The sequence below is a fragment of the Primulina eburnea genome, chromosome 7, assembly GCF_022965805.1.
Source record: "Primulina eburnea isolate SZY01 chromosome 7, ASM2296580v1, whole genome shotgun sequence".
NCBI lineage: Eukaryota > Viridiplantae > Streptophyta > Magnoliopsida > Lamiales > Gesneriaceae > Primulina > Primulina eburnea.
This window is the reverse complement of record NC_133107.1, coordinates 6488909-6508488: the sequence shown is the minus strand read 5'-3', so window position 1 is coordinate 6508488 and position 19580 is coordinate 6488909. Positions and strand designations below refer to the sequence as shown.

At 39.2% G+C, this 19580-nt stretch overlaps 2 protein-coding genes across 3 annotated transcripts; both read left to right on the top strand.

Moving 5' to 3' along the window:
- Window positions 1-9249: 9249 nt before the first annotated feature.
- LOC140836995 (aspartic proteinase-like protein 1) lies at window positions 9250-16732 on the top strand. Of its 2 annotated transcripts, XM_073202931.1 has the most exons (10): window positions 9250-9846; window positions 11607-11745; window positions 13329-13570; window positions 13658-13885; window positions 13972-14110; window positions 14216-14286; window positions 14363-14462; window positions 14954-15014; window positions 15169-15240; window positions 16284-16732. In XM_073202931.1, exons 1-10 carry the CDS (start codon window positions 9524-9526, stop codon window positions 16478-16480), a joined length of 1572 nt encoding a protein of 523 aa, XP_073059032.1. In that variant the 5' UTR covers window positions 9250-9523; the 3' UTR covers window positions 16481-16732. The 2 variants fall into 2 exon arrangements, with proteins under 2 accessions (XP_073059032.1, XP_073059033.1); XM_073202932.1 differs by lacking the exon at window positions 16284-16732 and having other exon boundaries at window positions 14954-15056; window positions 15169-15183.
- Window positions 16733-17614: 882 nt separating this feature from the next.
- On the top strand, window positions 17615-18898 carry LOC140836072 (heavy metal-associated isoprenylated plant protein 23). Its single transcript, XM_073201483.1, has 2 exons — window positions 17615-18206; window positions 18500-18898. Exons 1-2 carry the CDS (start codon window positions 18044-18046, stop codon window positions 18793-18795), a joined length of 459 nt encoding a protein of 152 aa, XP_073057584.1. The 5' UTR covers window positions 17615-18043; the 3' UTR covers window positions 18796-18898.
- Window positions 18899-19580: the final 682 nt, after the last annotated feature.

Sequence of the window (19580 nt, the reverse complement as noted above, 5' to 3'; positions counted from 1 at the left end):
TGTAAGGGTGCGGGTGCGCTAAGCTCTCGGCAACCCTATCATTTTCGGAAATTCACGCACCGCGGGTGCGGCGCTTGCACCACCGCGGGTGCGGTCTTGCGCGCACCGCGGGTGCGGTGTTACTTCGAAAAATCTCCCAATTTTCTATCACCTACACCGCGGGGGCGGTAGTTTTAGCACTGCGGGGGCGGTGTGGCTTCGGCCATGCTACTCAAAATCTCATTTAAACGTCATGCATTCTTACTTCTATGAGTCTAGCATCAATGCCAGTTGATAATTCTCGAGCCTTACATTTCTCCCCCTCTTAGACAATAGTTCGTCCTCGAACTTATAAACCAGTAATCACACTAGTATACCCAAAACAGTAAAATCAAAACGGGAAGAAAGACTCACATCATAGGAATAGCTCGGGATGCCTCTGTCTCATCTCAGACTCCGTCTCCCAAGTTGCTTCCTCGATGCCATGACGACTCCACTGAATCTTCACAAGCGGAATGGTTTTGGTTCTAAGCTTCTTTTCTTTCCGATCAAGAATCTGCATCGGTCTTTCAACGTAGCTCAAGGTCTGATCCAGCTCGGCTTCGTCAGGTTGAATGATATGAGAATCATCTGGCATATATTTGCGTAACATCGACACGTGAAAAACATCATGTATACCGGATAGTGAAGGAGGAAGAGCAAGTCTATAAGCTCGATCGCCAATCTTTTCAAGAATCTCATACGGACCAATGTATCTAGGAGACAACTTTCCACGCTTGCCAAATCTGACAACGCCTCTGAAAGGTGAAATCTTCAAAAATACTCTGTCTCCCTGTTCGAATACTAACGGTCTACGTCTAATATTGGCGTACTTCGCTTGCCTATCCTGTGCCGTCTTCATTCGTTTCTGAATGATCTTCACTTTTTCTGTCATCTCACGAATCATATCAGGCCCTAACTCTGGTACCTCAGAAATATCATCCCAGTACAACGGAGATCTGCACTTCTTTCCGTATAAAGCTTCGAACGGTGCCATCTCTATGCTCGTCTGATAGCTGTTGTTGTATGAAAATTCACACAACGGCAATGAATCTTGCCAACTAGTACCAAAATCTAGTACTACAGCTCTCAGCATATCCTCTAAAGTCTGGATAGTCCGCTCTGACTGTCCGTCCGTCTGGGGATGATAAGCAGTGCTCAGGTGTAAAGTCGTACCCAAAGCCTGCTGCAAGCTGTGCCAAAAGGGAGAAGTGAATCGTGGATCACGATCTGATACGATCGACTTCGGCACACCATGCAATCTGACGACCTCTCTGACATACAACTCGGCCATCTGATCATGTCGATAGGTCATCCGGTACGGAATAAAACACGCTGATTTGGTCAGTCTGTCTATCACAACCCAAATCGCGTCACAGCCCCGCGAAGATCGAGGTAACTTCGTCACGAAATCCATGGAAATGTGGTCCCATTTCCATTCAGGAACAGACAAACTCTGAAGTAACCCTCAGGGCTTCTTTCTTTCTGCCTTCACCTGCTGGCAATTCAGGCATCTAGACACGAATTCTGCAATGTCTGTCTTCATCTGCTTCCACCAGAATTGTGTCTTCAAGTCGTTATACATCTTCCTGCCACCAGGATGAATGCTGAACCGACTACAGTGTGCTTCCGACATGATCTGTCGTCTCAAATCTGAAATCTCTGACACCACTAAGCGGTTATTCACATACAGAACAGAATCTCTGACCTGATATTCTGATATATGACCAGCTCTGACCATATCAATCGATCTCTGCACGCTTGGATCAGTTCTTTGTGTTTCTTTGATCCTCGAAATCAAGTCTGGCTCAATCCGAATCGCAGTAAGTCGCAACGGTCTACTCTCTGTATTAAATGTTAATCCAGACAAGCAACAATCTTCTACTAAACTCGATACACCTACAGTCGACAAGGAAAGAGCACATACCTTTCGACTCAAGGCGTCTGCCGCTGCATTCGACTTTCCTGGATGGTACTTGATCTCGCAATCAAAATCTTTCAGCAGATCAAGCCATCGTCGCTGCATCATATTCAACTCTGACTGAGAAAAGAGATACTTCAGGCTCTTGTGATCGGAATAGATCTCAAATTTATCGCCATACAGATAATGACGCCAGATCTTCAAAGCAAAGACAATCGCCGCCAATTCAAGATCATGAATCGGGTAACGAGTCTCGTGCGGCTTCAGCTGTCTAGAGGCGTACGCTATCACGTGCCCTCGCTGCATAAGAACACATCCAAGCCCTCTGTGAGATGCATCACAATATACAACGAACTCACCTGTACCTGATGGAATCGTCAAGACAGGCGCACTAGTCAGCCTCTTCTTCAGCTCAACAAAACTGCTCTCACACTCTTCTGACCACACAAATGGCATGTTCTTCTGTGTCAACTGGGTAATCGGCTTCGCTATACTGGAGAAGTCTCGAATAAAACGTCGATAATACCCGGCTAGACCCATGAAACTGCGTATCTCTGGCACAGAAGTCGGTCTCGGCCAACTGATCACAGCCTCAACTTTACTCGGATCTACCGCAATACCCTCTCCAGATATAATATGCCCCAAGAAGACAACCTGTCGCAACCAGAATTCACACTTGGACAGTTTAGCATACAACTGCTCCTGTCGCAAAGTCTTCAGCACAATTCTCAGATGATCTGCATGCTCAGTCAAATTCTTCGAATACACCAAAATGTCGTCAATAAACACAATCACAAAATCATCTAAATATCTCTGAAAAATGCGGTTCATCAGACTCATAAACACCGCAGGTGCATTCGTCAAACCGAAAGGCATAACAACAAACTCGTAGTGTCCATACCTGGTTCGGAATGCAGTCTTCGGAATATCAACGTCTCTAACTCTAAGTTGATGATACCCTGATCTCAAATCAATCTTCGAATATACCGAAGATCCATGTAACTGATCAAACAGATCGTCGATGCGAGGCAAAGGATATTTGTTCTTCACTGTTGCCTTGTTCAACTGTCTATAATCAATACACAGTCGCATCGAACCATCTTTCTTTCTAACGAAAAGCACCGGAGCACCCCAAGGTGATACACTGGGTCTGATATATCCCTTGGACAGAAGATCCTCCAACTGTGCTTTCAACTCTTTCAGCTCTATCGGTGCCATCCTATATGGAGCTCTCGAAATAGGAACAGAACCGGGCATAAGATCTATGCTGAAATCAACCTCTCGAATCGGAGGTAATCCTGGAATCTCATCAGGAAAAACATCTGCAAACTCGCAAACCACTGGCAAATCTGCCAATGCTGGGCTCGTCTTCAGTAGATCTACTGAATATACAAGAAAGCCCTCTGCTCCTCTCTGAAGCAATCTACTCATAGTCAGAGCAGATACTAAGGGAATCCGAGATCTGGAACCCTTGCCGTAAAATTTCCACTCATCTGTCAGTTCAGGTCTGAATCTGACAATCTTGTGGAAACAATCTACCGTGGCCCTGTACTTGGTCAACATGTCTATGCCAACTATACAATCAAAATCAGCTAAACCAAGTACTACACAATCAAGATCAATCTCATGTCCCTCAAACTGGAGCATACAATGTCTAACAGTAGTCACAGATATCAAGCCACTTCCCAACGGAGAAGCTATAGACACTACTGTCGACATCGACTCCACAGGCAATGCATGTCTCAATGCAAAATGTTCAGATATGAATGTATGCGATGCCCCTGTGTCTATCAACACATATGCAGGATAACCGCAAAGAAAACAGTTACCTGCAATGACGTCATCTGGCGCCTCCTGCGCCTGCTCCTCTGTCAGGGCAAAAACACGTGCCTGCTGTCGGGGAGGCTGACTCACCGTCTGACTACCTCCTGGCCTCTGCTGGGTCTGTGTAGAGGGTGGCTGAAAGGAGTGTACAGAAGATGCATGTCTCTCCATCTGTGGCGCTGGTGCTGATGATCCGGTGCTCTGGAATCGTTGTGCACCCCTCTGGGGACAAACTCTGGCGAAGTGTCCCTGTTGCCTACAGATGTTGCAGCGTCCCATAACTCCTTGACACTGCTCCGTCGCATGTCGCCCTCCGCACGAACCACAATATGCGCCACTATAATCTGACCCCTGACCTCTCTGTCGAGATCCACTCGAACTCGATGAACTACTCCCAGATTTCTTAAACTGCTTGCCTTTAGCCTTTAGAAATTCTTTCTTGCCACTACCACTAGATCCGCTATCGAAACGAGGAGGAGGTGGTGGAAACTGTACGGTAGTAGGCTGTGGCGGTCTCTGCCCCTGAACACCGTAGGAAGCCCCTCGCTGCCTGATCAAGCCAGCCTCTGCTCCCTTTGCTCGATTAAGTGCCTCCGAAAAAGTACTAGGCCGGCCCGTGTTCACCAAAGTAAAGACATCGGGATTCAGCCCGTTGATGAACTGATCGGCCACTGCCTCGTCGTTTCCGGCCACATGCGGTGCAAATCGTAGCAATGCAGAAAATTTAGCAACATACTCCTCGATGTTCCACTGTCCCTGCTTCAGATTCGCAAATTCAGCTCCCTTATCTTTCCGGTAGGAGACGGGAAAGAAGCGCTGATAGAACTCATCTTTAAAGACTTTCCACGTGATATCAATGCTTCGGTGCTCCAAGGCTCTCTTCGTCGTCAACCACCAGCTCTTGGCAACCTCTTGCATCTGATGCCCTATCAGCTTCACACGTCGTTCGTCAGTGTAAGCCAAAGACTCAAACAGCATCTCGATATCATCCAGCCAGCTCTCGCACTCTACTGCACTCTCTGTACCCTTCAGGGTAGGCGGATGGAAAGACTGAAATCTCTTCAATAAGGTCTCCATCGGTGTAGCGGTGACGTCCATCTGTGCACCCGATGTGCTACCCTGCTCTGGCTGTGGCACTCGTCTAGGCGGCATAAATCTGATCATAAAACTGATTAGTACACACCCAATGTCATCTGTCTCAGCCCTTCTCTGATCATATACCTCTGATCGAGAATCGGTTCTGATTCAGGCTTAAAATGCTGTAAATCAATTCAGATAACAATACAACATATAATAGGGAAATCAATAAGTCATGCTAGCATCTCAAAAGCAAGGAGGATGACTCGATCTACCCCGCTCATTCTATTCTATCTCAGTCTACAGAACCTACTGCTCTGATACCACCTGTTGTGGGGACCCGGGCTCTAACTCTATTCTTTTGGGATTTAATTGGATCTTTGTTCGAAAATGTGGGTCAAAATTTTGCTTTTAATTTTAATTCAAATGTACTAACTAAAGCATAACATATCTCGATAGAAATTAAACAACGTAATGTACATACAAGTCTGTTCGTACAACATACACTAGTGTTCACATGACAACTACAAACATAAGTAGTACAAGTGCCATAAGAAACCACTAGTAATCTGCAATGCCCGAGATCTCCATGCTATCATCATCTCTCATCTAGCTCGTGACCCCGATCCTGCCCCACCTGTTGCCATGCACACATACAGACACGACAACAGCCGGATAACTCCGGTGAGAACATATCCCAGTATAAAACATGGATGCATGCAATGTCATAATCATGTACAAAAGCATAGCATATGTCAAGTAACATGAATATAAATCTAAACATGTAGTAGAATACAAATCTGTATTCGACAATTCAAATCTTGACTCGACTCTTTTCTAATCTAGGGATCCCGGTGTGAATAAGACGGTCTGTCACCTACCCAACCACTCGGGGCAACGGTACGTCTTATTCCTAGACTTCGGTCAACTCTGTATCGAGGGTCTACACATATAGCAAATCTGCTCCTATGCGACGATACACCGAAACGTCTAGTTTTTGGCAAGTCTGCCAATCTCTCCTATCTCAGAACTCGAATATAAATCAATAAACAAGGCATTACATAATCAATGTAATAACAATCTAGTATGTGATTTAGGGAAACTCGTATCAAATCTGAATCGAGTTGTGCAATCCCGTGACCACATGAATTATACCTTTCTGATCGCACAATATCTGTCGAGATCTTGAAATCGGAATGTCGAGTCTGACAATAACAACTCTGAAAGGCAATGTAAACATGCAATATCAGTTTTCAATTCAATTCAGCACATATACAATTCAATACTCGGTTTTGATATAATTTGACGGCATAACAGTGTACTTCTTCGATACCGATAACTCACTAATAGTCTACTCCATCATACTCAATCACAAGCAACTCATACTATCAATACACATGCTGAAATCTGCATATTCTCAACACAATACATGCTGAAAATCGAGCCAATAACATACGGTGTCTGAAAATCGATCCGACAACGAATATACTATGCTCTATATATCAAGAACACATATTCTAACTCAAATCTGAATTCCCCCAGCACATACATATCGAGACATGCTGGAAATGAACAATACTTACATCCTTTCGTAGCCAACGCTGTAAGGATCGCAAATCTTAACTCGGAACAAAATTCGGATGGCTAAATCATGCAAACTCTCAAGTTGAAAATCAAAAGAAGTGAAAGCTTCCTCCTTGAATTCCCTCGGCTCTCAGAAGATGCAATGCAAGGAAATGAAGACACATAATCTATATTGCATGCAAAGGGACGAGTGTTCATGTTTGTCACATGACACGCATTACCGCGGGTGCGGCAGTGTAAGGGTGCGGGTGCGCTAAGCTCTCGGCAGCCCTATCATTTTCGGAAATTCACGCACCGCGGGTGCGGCGCTTGCACCGCCGCGGGTGCGGTCTCAGCACCGCGGGTGCGGTCTTGCGCGCACCGCGGGTGCGGTGTTACTTCGAAAAATCTCCCAATTTTCTATCACCTACACCGCGGGGGCGGTAGTTTTAGCACTGCGGGGGCGGTGTGGCTTCGGCCATGCTACTCAAAATCTCATTTAAACGTCATGCATTCTTACTTCTATGAGTCTAGCATCAATGCCAGTTGATAATTCTCGAGCCTTACAAATTTGAACGGCTAAAATTGATAAGATAGCACCGATAGATCCTCGGTGATCAAATATTGACTATAAGTGTGTGCAAATGTGAACATCTTGTTATTTAAAATAATAAGATTGTTTTAGATCTTGTAGATAACAGATTAACTTCGGTAAGTTTAGTCTATGATTGTTTGTGGGTGTTTCTTTAATATTGAATCTACTTATTTATATTGGAAGTCTCCACTGATTAGAAATTTTCCAACGATCATATTTACTGACATCCGACAAGAGGGCTTTGTCAAATTTCCCTTTATAGCACATCACTTCTAATGCCCCTAGTGATAGACGTCTTTGGATTCTGAAAAGTTGTTTCGTCTTTGACTTTAGGAGACATTGTTATCAATTGGTTGTTGTTGGATATCTTACAATGAAAATTTAGCTTATAGATTTGGCCAACTAGGATTAGTCTATGGCTTAAGTCTTTTGATGCGGTTCGGTCAGAGTGCAGTTTAAACAAAACAATCTAAAAAAACTAAGCTGCTAGACTAAGTACATATGATGACAATTCCCTCATTTTTTGGTGACGATAATTTCACAATAACAATTTCTTCATTTTTTTGGTGATGACAAAACTAAGCTGCTAGACTAAGTACATATGGTACATCTAAGTACAAAATCAAACACAATTGAGAAAATAATGTATCATTGATTGAATGAAAAGACATTGTTATAACAAGGGCAAAAAAAATATGTAAATTTTATTACAGAAAAGAAAAAAAATTATCTTCTATTGCTTCCACTACCATTGCCTCTCTACTAGCTTCCTCATATAGTCTTCTTCTTTCTTCAGCTTTCTTTCCTTCTTCGTATTTGGTTTTTTCAGTCGTTCTCTCATGCTCTTCCAGCCTTTCGCAAGCTTACCTCTTTTTGGTATTACCGCACTACATATACTTTATAATTTCTTGCATATACCTACCAAGAGTAGTCTGTAGCGAATCAAGCCGCACATCCATACGAGTCTTGATTTTGTAATCGGCATCGAAAGCTCGAAACTCATTTGTGCGTCTTGATTCTTCTTTCTTTTCTGATCAGTGTTTAACATCTGGAAGTGTTTGGCAACATAGCTCATGTCTTTGAGCACTTGAGACTTGAAATTATCAAAGTAAAGCGTTGTGAGCAAAGTGCTTAATTTCCAAACTGTTGACGAACTTTGACACACATAGAAGTATTTGTCAATATATCTTGTCTTAGATCATCAACTTTGATGTTTTTTTTTTGGTTCAAAAACCACATTTTCAATTCCCAAATGAAAATACCATCACAAGTAATGATATTGATTAGAATGATGATTGGTTAAACCTCAAACACTCGCCATTGGTACCTAATAATGTTTCTTTAATACAAAATTTAATCAACTTGATGCTGATTATTGCTATATTTGTACCTTAATTATCCCGAACTGTGCTTGGTTTTGTGGAGATAACAATGAGCTCACTCTCATCTTCATATTCACAAATTGTGTTTGTAATGCTCGATTTCTCTAATATTGTGCCCAAGTACAACTTATTTGTACCTTCAAAATTTGTACTTTCGAAAAGGTCACACGAGATTCAATTACTATAATTTATATTCTTTTTCCAAACCCTACTGATTTTGTCCTCCTAGTTAATATATCATTGGACCTTCAAAATATAATAATATGACAAAACATTGTTCAATCTAGTATCTTCAAAGTTCTTGACGAGATTCAAAGATTTATCCACAAATTTTTTTTAAAAGAAAACCTCAAAAAAACTACAAATATTAGCTATATGTTTTCTTAACTAATGAGTAGATCTCTTGTAAGACGGTTTTATGAGTATTTATCTATGAGACGTGTCAACCATACCAATATTCACGATAAAAAGTAATACTTTTCATGGATGACCAAAATAAGATATCTATTTTACAAAATACGACTTATGAAACTGTCTCACACAAGTTTTTGCCTAACACAATATGACACGGACTCAAAACTTTAGTCACAAAAGAATAGAAAGAATATAATACAAGAAAAGAAGAAGACACTTTCACAACTCTAAATTTTTTAATAATAATAATAATTATTATTATTATTTAAAAAATGTGACAATTGGGATCTTAATTCAATGGGATATTAGAGAAAATAATTTTGGACAATTTTTATTTTTAATTTTTTTTTAAAAATAATATATTTGAGTATTTTCAAACAAATATTATTTTTTTTAAAATTATTTGAATAAAATAATTTGACTAACTGTCCCTAATTCGGACTTACTAACCACGTAAACAAGCAGGGCGAGCCGGCGAGGGCTAGTCACCTTTTTGGTTCTGTATCTTCTTCCTCACTCCACTCGTCGCCGGAACTCACCCAACTTTCCAATTCTACCGCCCCCACCCCGGCGCTACCCACCTCCTTTCCGAGCTTATGTTTGCCATTACCTCCTCCGAAGTAGTGGGGCTCTTCCACTGCACTGTCACAAATACTCTCATATGATACGTACATTCGTGATTTCCTCGGTCTTGTAGAGTTTCTGGTCATTTTTCGATCTCCTTTTGGAATGGACATTCGTTTTATTTGGCTTGGTTTATCGCTAATTTGGTGTCTTCATTGTGGGTTGTCGGAGCCGTTTATATTTCCAGCGAGGTTGGTGCATAGGTTTTCCGATGAAGCAAGGGAAGTTTGGATTTCCAGAAATGGAGCTGATGTGGTCAATGGCGGTGGAGCTGGCCGCGCTTGGCCGCGGAAGCTGAGCTCAGAGTATTATCGGCGGTTGTTGAGCAGCGATGTGCAGCGGCAGACGCTTAAGCTTAACCCTCAGTTTCAATATCTTTACCCCACTAAAGGCAGCGCCACGTTGCCCCTCGGAAACGACTTTGGATGGTTCGTGTTTTCTCTGTTTTTACTGCGGATAAGTTGGATGCCTTTCTTTTGGTAATGTTTTATTTGCAACTAGAAACTTAATGTGCCGCAAATTTCTGGTATATTTCCTTTACCACTCTATCGGATCTGTTTTGTTCTCAGCATTTGGAAATTAAAATTTTTAATCCCACAAACGCGAGACTGTTGCTTTAAACAAACCAGTGGTTAGCACGTTAATATGGGACCTGTGAGATAAGCTGTTATAATTGGTGCGAAACACCAATTCTAATATGATTTTTTAGGGTCTAGGCACCGAAATAACTGATCAGTGGCTGGTCGAGGGGTGGAGGACAGGTCCTAGTTTACCCGAAGAGACTTGGATCTATTTTTGGGATGTTTCCTGAATCAAGATGTGTATAGAGTTATATAGCTAAAGGTGTTAAGGAAGAAATGTGAGGAAACCATTTTTTTCTGTCAACTGAAGCACACGGCAAAGAGAGATATGAGAAGCAGAAAACTTGCCTCATTTCTTTAGCTTTTGGCCAAATGGAGTATTAGGAAGAGAGAATACTCTTTCTTCTTTCTCATGTTTTTCTTGAGAATATTTTATTTTCCTATCTCATAGTCTGCCAGGAGAGAGCTAAGGAATTTTCTCCTTCAAAAGTGTGTGTGGGAAGAATTTAATAATTATTTGTGGCATTCCAATGTTAGCTGGGTAGTATGGTAGTTTAGATAATATAGGTATCATCTTGACTAATGTTCAAGACTAAGTGTCTAAGTCCAATAGTAGATCATATTTTAGCTAATTTAATTGCCTTAAAAGCATCCTGCACGCTTTAGGAAAAAACTCTCATGCATATCTTGTAAACTCTCAAATTTAATCTCATTAAAGTTGGGTGGTAGTTCGATGCTACCACATAGTTAGTACCCGGAGTGCTAATCCATTAACTGCAAGAGTTTACTTATATTTTTTTACATGGGTCCACACATTGCATTACAAGAAAAAATGTGGCCCCTTTTAGCCATTGGATTAAAACATAACTTTGCTTATGATAGCATGAACAAATCCTAAATTTAGGTTCCCTGTGAATCTATCAAACTCGTTTAACTAATTATCATTGGAATCATAATCTTGCAAAAAACTTACCAAAGCAATTATTCCTGTAATTTATGAAACCCTATAACTTCCCTAAAGTGTGCATTTAAATATGGCTGAATGCTGCTTCTTTGACAAAAAAAGAAAATCTGATTGTGCATTGGACATATATTAAATCAGCGAGGCTTTCTGTGAGTAGCATCCATTATCCCCTGGGTTCCACTGTCCCACGTGTGCACTTGGGGAATAACTTAGATTGACATAATGAATGGTAATTTTGTTAATGATTTGAATGGTGTGAGATTTGGTTGCCTTTAAATTTTTTTTGTTCGACCTTTGGAGAAAGTTATATGGTGCTATGTACCGTGTCATATGGTCTTTTAAATCAGACAAATATGTGATTTCGGTTTTAAATTCGTTCTGTCTTTACACACTGAGATAAAGCATGTAGCAGTAACACACGGTTTAATGTTTCTATATGTCAACATTCTCCTAGCCCATCAACGGTGGCAGAAATCCATGCAATAATTATTTTATCCAACCACACAAAAGCTATGCATAGTATCACACTATCTCTGCATATTTTTTTATTGGAATATGATCCAGAGTTAGCAATTAAATAGCACCAATTATTTTGGAATTTTAATTTTTCAACCCCATTTATTTACCTCATTTTCTTGAACAGGTTACACTACATGTGGATCGACATAGGCACACCAAGTGTTTCTTTTCTTGTGGCGTTGGATGCTGGAAGTGATCTATTTTGGGTTCCCTGTGATTGTGTTGAATGCGCGCCTTTAGCTGCCAGTTACTACAGCAGTCTGGTAGGAAACCTGTTCTTATCTTCTGGTCATTGTTGCTGTGATTTAGATGATATTTTTCCATTAACGAATATCTACAAACCGTCTTTATGTCAATGTTGTGATGATTTGGAAGATGTGTTTTTCCCATGAATGAACATCTGCATTCCTTGTTTATGGTTCTGTTTTAGCACGTAAAGAAATATACAAGCATTTGCGATTCTGTTTTAGCACGTAAAGAAATATACAAGCATTTGCCAAATGCTCGAATGTTCAGTTCTGTGGCTCTTGAACATTGTATTTTCCATGTATAATCTGGACAAACATATAATGCTAATGAGGATGACTTTATAAACTCTCCCTGAGGTTTGGTTCGATTACATGTCCCTTCTTCAAAATCACAATAAAGACCACCTCTTCTGATATTTGTAGATTATGAAAGCTTACATTAAGCCAATATCTGTTAAATACCCAGTCAATAGGATATTATTTGTACCCTGATTCTTTATTATTATTTAAAAGATTTAATATAAATATATTCAATTCTCCTAATACTAATAGCATATTGAAAGTTAAATACTGTGACCATAAAAAATTGCAAGTGAATAACACTGAAAGAGGCGAAGAACTTGATTTTTCTTCCAATTATGTTAGTCATTAATTTATTCTCATTTTTTAGATTGAATTTAATCTTTTTTCCTTTTATTTACCACTTTATTTGCTCGTCGTGATATTATATTTCTGAGGTAGGGTTGGTGAGCGAGTTTTTTTCAAAATTAGATTTGGTCCAATCAACATTTGGTATGGAGGAGTTTCCCCTTTATTTGTTTGAAACAGTTAACAGCCATATGGAACAAGATATATGGCTAAACAGGTGCGATATAATCACATTTATGACACTGACTGTTTTGCATACTATTGAGGCCCATTTCTTATATTTTTTTTAAATGGGTTCTTATGATTTGAAATTCTAAAAAGAACTCATGTCTCACACAGAAAAACCAGTTGGATTTAGTTTTTATGCCCTAGGAAATGGTGGTACAATTTTAAGAATTGTCCTTTTATGTTAGACTTCATTAATTTGTATATCAGAAGAGTATAAGGGTAGAATTTGAATTCTTATTTTTTTTTGTGTTCATCAACTGAATCATTTTGGCAGCTGGGTGGAAATATAAAACTTGGGAATCCTCTTCACTGAGATTTACCTTTTTTCTGTTTATCACGCTAATTATTTTGGCAGCTGGGTGCAAATATTAAAGCTTGTCAGCTGTGTTCACCAAGATTTTCCTTTCTCTTTGGTTTTACATACTGAAGTTCAATCTGATGATGATTCTGTGAACTCTGGAATATTGATTCCTATCGACAGCTTTTTCTCGTAGAAAGACTTACCAGACTTTCTGTTTGGTGGAACGGACCCGTTTTATTTGGTCCCAAGTTGTCAATGAACCTATAGGAAGTTTACATTACCTCTTGGAATGGATAAAAGCTTAACACTGCAGGCATTTCTTAAATAGCTCGTTGCTGTTGAATTAGTAGCATGTTTATTACTTATTACCAAATGATTGATTGGCAGGTGCTCCCTGGTTTTTGGGGCATCTATTGTGCAGGATAAGGATCTTAATGAGTACAATCCATCTGATTCTAGCACAAGCAAGCCCCTCTCTTGCAGTCATCAGTTATGTGAACTGGGACCGAATTGTCCAAATCTCAAGCAGCAATGTCCTTATACTATCAACTACTATTCAGATGATACCTCAACCTCCGGATTTCTGGTGGAAGATGTATTACATCTTGTGCCAGACCATAACAATGCATCCAGCAAATCTGTAAAAGCAACAGTCATTATTGGGTGCGTTTTCTCTGTGGCTGCTGTTGAGAAATATCCTCATGGAAGTGTTCTATGTTCTTGGTGCTTATGTTATTATTTTTATTTTAGATGTGGTAGTAAACAAACTGGTGGTTACCTGAATGGAGTTGCTCCTGATGGTCTTTTGGGTTTGGGACTTGGAGAAATTTCTGTTCCAAGTTTTCTCGCAAAAGCTGGATATGTTTCAGACTCCTTTTCTCTATGTTTTAATGAAGATGATTCTGGGAGGCTATTCTTTGGGGACAGGGGAATTGCTGGCCAACAAACTACTCCTTTTCTATCTTTGGATGGAAAAAAGTAAACATTGTAATATAATCATAGTTTCAAGATTTCTTATGTGTTACCTATACATTGGACTTATGTCCGGTTATTTCATGGTTCAGCTTAACGTATGTTGTTGGAGTGGATGCTTGTTGCATTGGGAATTCATGTCTGGAGCATACAGGCTTTGAAATGCTTGTTGATAGTGGAACCTCATTCTCATTTTTTCCCATGCAAGTCTATAAAAGAGTTGTTGACGAGGTATATTTTCTTCTGTTGCTTATTTTCAAGGTTCTTTACACTATACTACATTTTGTGAACGTAGATCAGTTTGATCTGGAATATTGTTATTTGTTGTGATCATAGTTCGACAGGCAAATAAATGCTTCAAGGTCTAGCTTTGAAGGATATCCATGGCAATACTGCTATAAATCCAGGTACGTATGTGCTTGCACAGGAGCCTCTCTATCATCTCCTTATTTTTAACTAATTTGAGTATTTCATTTTTAACAGTTCTCATGGGGTGCCCAAGATTCCGTCCCTGGTTCTGAAGTTCTCGTCAAACAGCAGTTTTGTGGTCAGCAGTCCTGTTTTTGTGATCTATGGTACCCAGGTTGTTGCTTGTAATGTTAATTGTTTTGCATAGCAGAATTCTTTTTGATACATAGTTGTGGTAAACTTGGACAGTCTCAAAATAATTTTTGGATTATATGAGCTTGTCTGGCTTAAAAATTGGGGAAGCTATAATTTGTATCTGGATTGTTTATCTCATAGTTCAGAGTTATGAATAAGTTCTTGAACTGCAAATAAGAGAGAGATTTTTGTTAAAATTTCTTTTATTGATGTCGAACAACACACTAAATTTATGGTTACGAACCTAATTGTACAAGGCAGGACACAACAATAAGATAAACTTGGATAACAAAGGACAATTATGGAAAGTGTGGTTACTAATTCTTCACTCAATGTGGTGACTGATGATGCCTACAAATTGGACTGAGCCAATAGTGTGTCTGTTTGCTCTGATGGATGTTTTTGCTTGTGTATACCTCAATGATGATACTTATGATGGATGCAAATCTGACTATTTTCTACGCTCTGCAGGGTGCAGTTGGGTTTTGTTTAGCGGTACAGCCCACAGATGGAAATTTGGGAATATTTGGGCGTAAGCACAGACTCGCATTCCAATGACATATTGTAGTCAACAGTGAAATTTCTGCTCTCTTCCAAGAATATGGGAATATATTTGTACACTGATAATTGATCAGTGCTTTGGCTTCATTATCTTTCTCAAGTGATTTTCATCTTTGCTCTTGCAGAGAACTTCATGACAGGATATCAGATTGTATTTGATAGGGAAAAGGACATGTTGGGTTGGTCACATTCAAAGTGTGAGTATTTTAGTTCTTTATATCCCATTTTGGTTTGAATTTTGTTCCTTATATGCATGACATTATGCAGTTTAATGGGGTCTTTGGTGCATTTTACTGATACTTTTTATCTGTGTAGTGCATGAAGCTGTTTGTATGTGCATATCTGACCTTATTTATTGTAATATAGAGTTGAAAGAATGTGAAAGAAATCTTTGCTGTAAGAGTTGATGATCCAGTTGTCAACTTTAATAGATTTGAAAGAATTTGAAAGAAAATAACAGCTTTAAGAGTTGGTGCTCTAGCTATCAAACCGAGATGATGTACCATGTAAGTGGGACCACCAAGGCAACTTTACATTAAGAACTATCATAACCTAAACAATCAAATCGACCACTGAGATTCACCCAAAATCTTAATCAAGCTTTGCTTTATCTCATTTTATGCTAGTAAGATGCATCTTAAGGTTTAAGTTTGAGAGTCCTCTTAAAACATGCATCATTTCTCCTTTATTCTGTGTACTCCTTGACTCGTCAATTATAGAAATATGAATTAGCATTTTTAAAGAAGATATTGGAATTATTTCATGAAAACACATCACAAGCGCAACTCTTGCCGTGATTAAATATACATGTTTTCATGAAATAATTTCAATATTCATCAAAATTGTTGTCAATTTAGAAGTTTGTATATAATATTGTTTTTTCATTTTTTGATGGACAATATGGCATGGACATCCTCTAAGAAGTATCTATGCTGATCTTCCTATACTACGTGAAGTCTCCGCATGCCCTCTATTACATTTAGATTCTATTTTTTATTTGCTGAAGGAAACTGAAAAGTGAAACAACTGAACTGATGTAGTATAATCACTTTACTATGTCTCCGTGCTTAAGCGCTTATATTTTGTGTCATGCAAAGATTTAGAAATGGCTTTATGATTCAATGGAGTGTACTCAATTTTGTCTCCGATCAAGATTGTTTTACGACTATCCATAATATTTCCCCCTTCAAATCAACAGCATTGATCTCTCCTGTGAACGATCAATCTAAATGTATTCCAGGTCTGGATCATAAAAATGGTGATGGAGGGCCAGTTGGCAACTCTCCTAATACCTTACCAACAACGGAGCAGCAGAGCGTGCCAAAGGGCCAAGCTGTTGCTCCGGCATTTGCTGGAAGGACACCTAAATCCTCAGCCTCGTGCTCACATATGGCAAAGTTGTTCATGATGTTACTGCTAATGATGCATGTCTCATAAGCATGTTCTCCCTTACTCGAGCCTGGTAAAGCCTTGTACATGCTGGTTCTCTCTCCACTACACTCGGCGATTTTACAAAGTGCAGTAAATTGCATTGGATCGTGACACTCCTGATTCTATGTTAATATATGTGGAACTAATCCCACCACATCACCAATGCAGCATAGAAGTAACCATAAATGATAAAACCCTTTTTGTTGGTTTCACATGTAAATTCTGCTCGCTATATTTCTTTTAGTCCTCCTTACTATCGATCTACTTTCCTATTTTTTGGCCTTTTCAATATGGTGATGTTTTATGCACCCTTATCATTGACCACCTTTTTCTTCCAGGCCTATTTGGTGCTAGGTGTTGGATTGGATGTATTATCAACATTATTGTTTATAGTTTAAATTTCTAGAATTTTTAATGGTCTTGCATTTGATATTCAACATTTCTTCAAATGCTGACGTGTTTTGACCTCTCGTTGTTCAGTAAGTTGGTCGCTTTTCCTAAATCTATTATTTGGTAGTGTACTAATTTCATTAACATAATCCGCCTCCTGATTTTGTCTTTTCATGAATTGTTTATATCAGAAGTCAGAACTTGGTAATAATTTTGTAACCGAAAAAAAGCAAGGTAAAATTTTGGAACATCAGATTGTAGCTAGAAGTAGATGTATTTGTTAGGTACCCATGAAACCTTGATGTGGCACAGTGGAACTTGTTTAATAAAGAAGAAACTGTACAAAAACTCACTTTCAAGAGCATGTGGGAAAGTTAGTTTACTAAAACAGCTTTTGATATTTTAAATAAACTGGATGCAAGACTGGTTTGCTGTTGGTATATCGTTACTCGGAAATTGTTGTTTGTTCACTAAGTCGTGTTTTTGTTTTGATATTCTTGTTTGTTTGCTTGATGGTGTATTTGTTATGATCTGCGATGAATGGTATATAACTAAACTCCCTCTATTATAGCTAAACTCCCTCTATTATTGGTGATGAAGATAATTAATTACTTATGCAGTGGACATCCATTTTCTTTCCATTAGATTCTGGATATTGATTTTTATTTCTAGATTAAGAAAAAAATAATATTATTGGTGTATTTAGATCGATTTTGAATTTGTTTTTAAAAATATTATTAAAGGTGTTTTGGTTCGAAAGTTACCAGGTGTGACGCTTTAAAATCTCACTTTATTTACTTTTTCTTCAACTTTCTGTCATTTCTCCCACATTAAGTTATAAAAAAACACGCATCTGTCAACATGCATAAGATTCAAAATCCACATTTCCAACTAACTGTGAGTAAAAGACCCTTTTCTTTTTACCACAAGGGATGGGGGGTTGTCATCGGGTTCGAACCATGGTCTATCACCTTAAACCAATCGAGTCGATTCGCTCGAAACGTCCGGAAAGCTCAAAATATATATATTTCTTCGTTTATATACAGGAAAGGAAACCATCCTTTTGAGGGACTTTCTTACAAAATTATTATTACATAACCCTTCTCCCATCTTCAAAAGAAGCTTCTAAGTTTGAAAAACTTGTCGAAGCCATTTTGCAAAGGAAAAAAGGAGGAGGAAATGGGTGTTGCAGAGGCTCTGGAGTACGTCTGTGACCTGATGAGCAATGGAAGCAAACACAAGAAAAGTAAGAAGAAACAGTTCCAAACAGTTGATCTCAAAATCAGAATGGACTGTGATGGCTGTGAGCTTAAAGTCCACAAAGCTTTGGTTTCCTTAAGTGGTAATACACTTTTTCCATATCACATATATTCCCTCCGCCATCAAAAGGACCTTCAAATTTCACGTTTATTTGAATTACTATTCATCATCCCAATGTTCAGATTGTGGACACCTCAACTGAAAACAGTTTTTACATACATAATCTGTCAGAAATTTATGTTGCCTTAATATGTTTTATACATCTTTGCATATACACCTCAACTGATTTTGTTCCAACTGACAATTGTAGCCTGAATTACTCTCCATAAACCCATCTCGTGTCCCATTTACACTTAATTACGTTTGCGCATGTAGGAGTGAAATCGGTGGAGATTGACAGGAAACAACAAAAGGTGACAGTAACAGGGTATGTAGAGCAAAACAAAGTGTTGAAGAAGGCAAAATCAACAGGAAAGAAGGCTGAAATATGGCCATATGTGCCTTACAATCTCGTGGCTCAGCCCTATTCTCTCCAGGCTTATGACAAGAAGGCACCCCCTGGATTTGTCAGGAAACAAGACACCACCACAAGTACTGCCACCGCGGTACTTGAGGATCCTTACATCGCTATTTTTAGTGACGACAATCCAAATGCCTGCTCTATCATGTAATCAGGATTTTGAAACTATGTATAGGTTGCCTTTGTTCTTATGATTCAATGGTTATCAAGTGTTTCATGCACAGTATGTAGAATAATTCAGTTAACCATTATATGATTTCTAGTTGAGATTTTAGAAAGAGATATCTCAGTTTAAAACTTCGAGCCACAAACTAACAAATTATAATTGTGAAGTTAATGGTTATGCCAATGTATTGAAGTTGAATCCTCAGTGCTCGAAAAAGCTAAAAAAGCAAATGCAAGTAAAGCATACCCCTTTTGCTCAACATCAAAATAAAGTACATAACGTAAAACAAATTAAAGAACGTGTAGACTCCCACAAGGGAGTTCAAAAGTCTGCAAATCATAAACCTCATAAGAAAACTGAAATTCACGGATTTCGATTATAGTTTTAGAGTAGGTCTCTTGTGAAACGGTCTCACGAATCTTTATCTTCGAGACGAGTCAACCCACCGATATTCACAATAAAAAATAATACTCTTAGGTAGTGTTTGGTTCGGGTGATTAGGAGGGATTGATTATTTTATCCTACCTAGTCAGTCGTTTGGCTCGCGTGATTATTTAACCAAGTCAATACCTCCTATGAATGATTAGGTTATATTAGGTGGGTTAAAATAATACATCCTTACCCCCTAGGATTATTTATCCAAATCTTAATCCTTCCTATTTTCCAATTTTACCCTTCTCCTATATCCAAACTCACCACCACTTCCCGCCATGACCGCCGCCACCGGCCACCGCCCCGCCGCCGCCAGACCACCGCCGGCCGTCGCCGGA

What these genes read in the sequence shown, in the direction of transcription:
- LOC140836995 (XM_073202931.1), top strand. Translation starts at nt 9,524, where the DNA reads ATGGACATTCGTTTTATTTGGCTTGGTTTATCGCTAATTTGGTGTCTT. An exon ending in CTCGGAAACGACTTTGGATG is followed by an intron (nt 9,847 to 11,606) that starts GTTCGTGTTTTC and finishes TTTCTTGAACAG; the next exon opens with GTTACACTACATGTGGATCG. An exon ending in TTGTGATCTATGGTACCCAG is followed by an intron (nt 14,463 to 14,953) that starts GTTGTTGCTTGT and finishes TACGCTCTGCAG; the next exon opens with GGTGCAGTTGGGTTTTGTTT.
- LOC140836072 (XM_073201483.1), top strand. Translation starts at nt 18,044, where the DNA reads ATGGGTGTTGCAGAGGCTCTGGAGTACGTCTGTGACCTGATGAGCAAT. An exon ending in AGCTTTGGTTTCCTTAAGTG is followed by an intron (nt 18,207 to 18,499) that starts GTAATACACTTT and finishes TTGCGCATGTAG; the next exon opens with GAGTGAAATCGGTGGAGATT.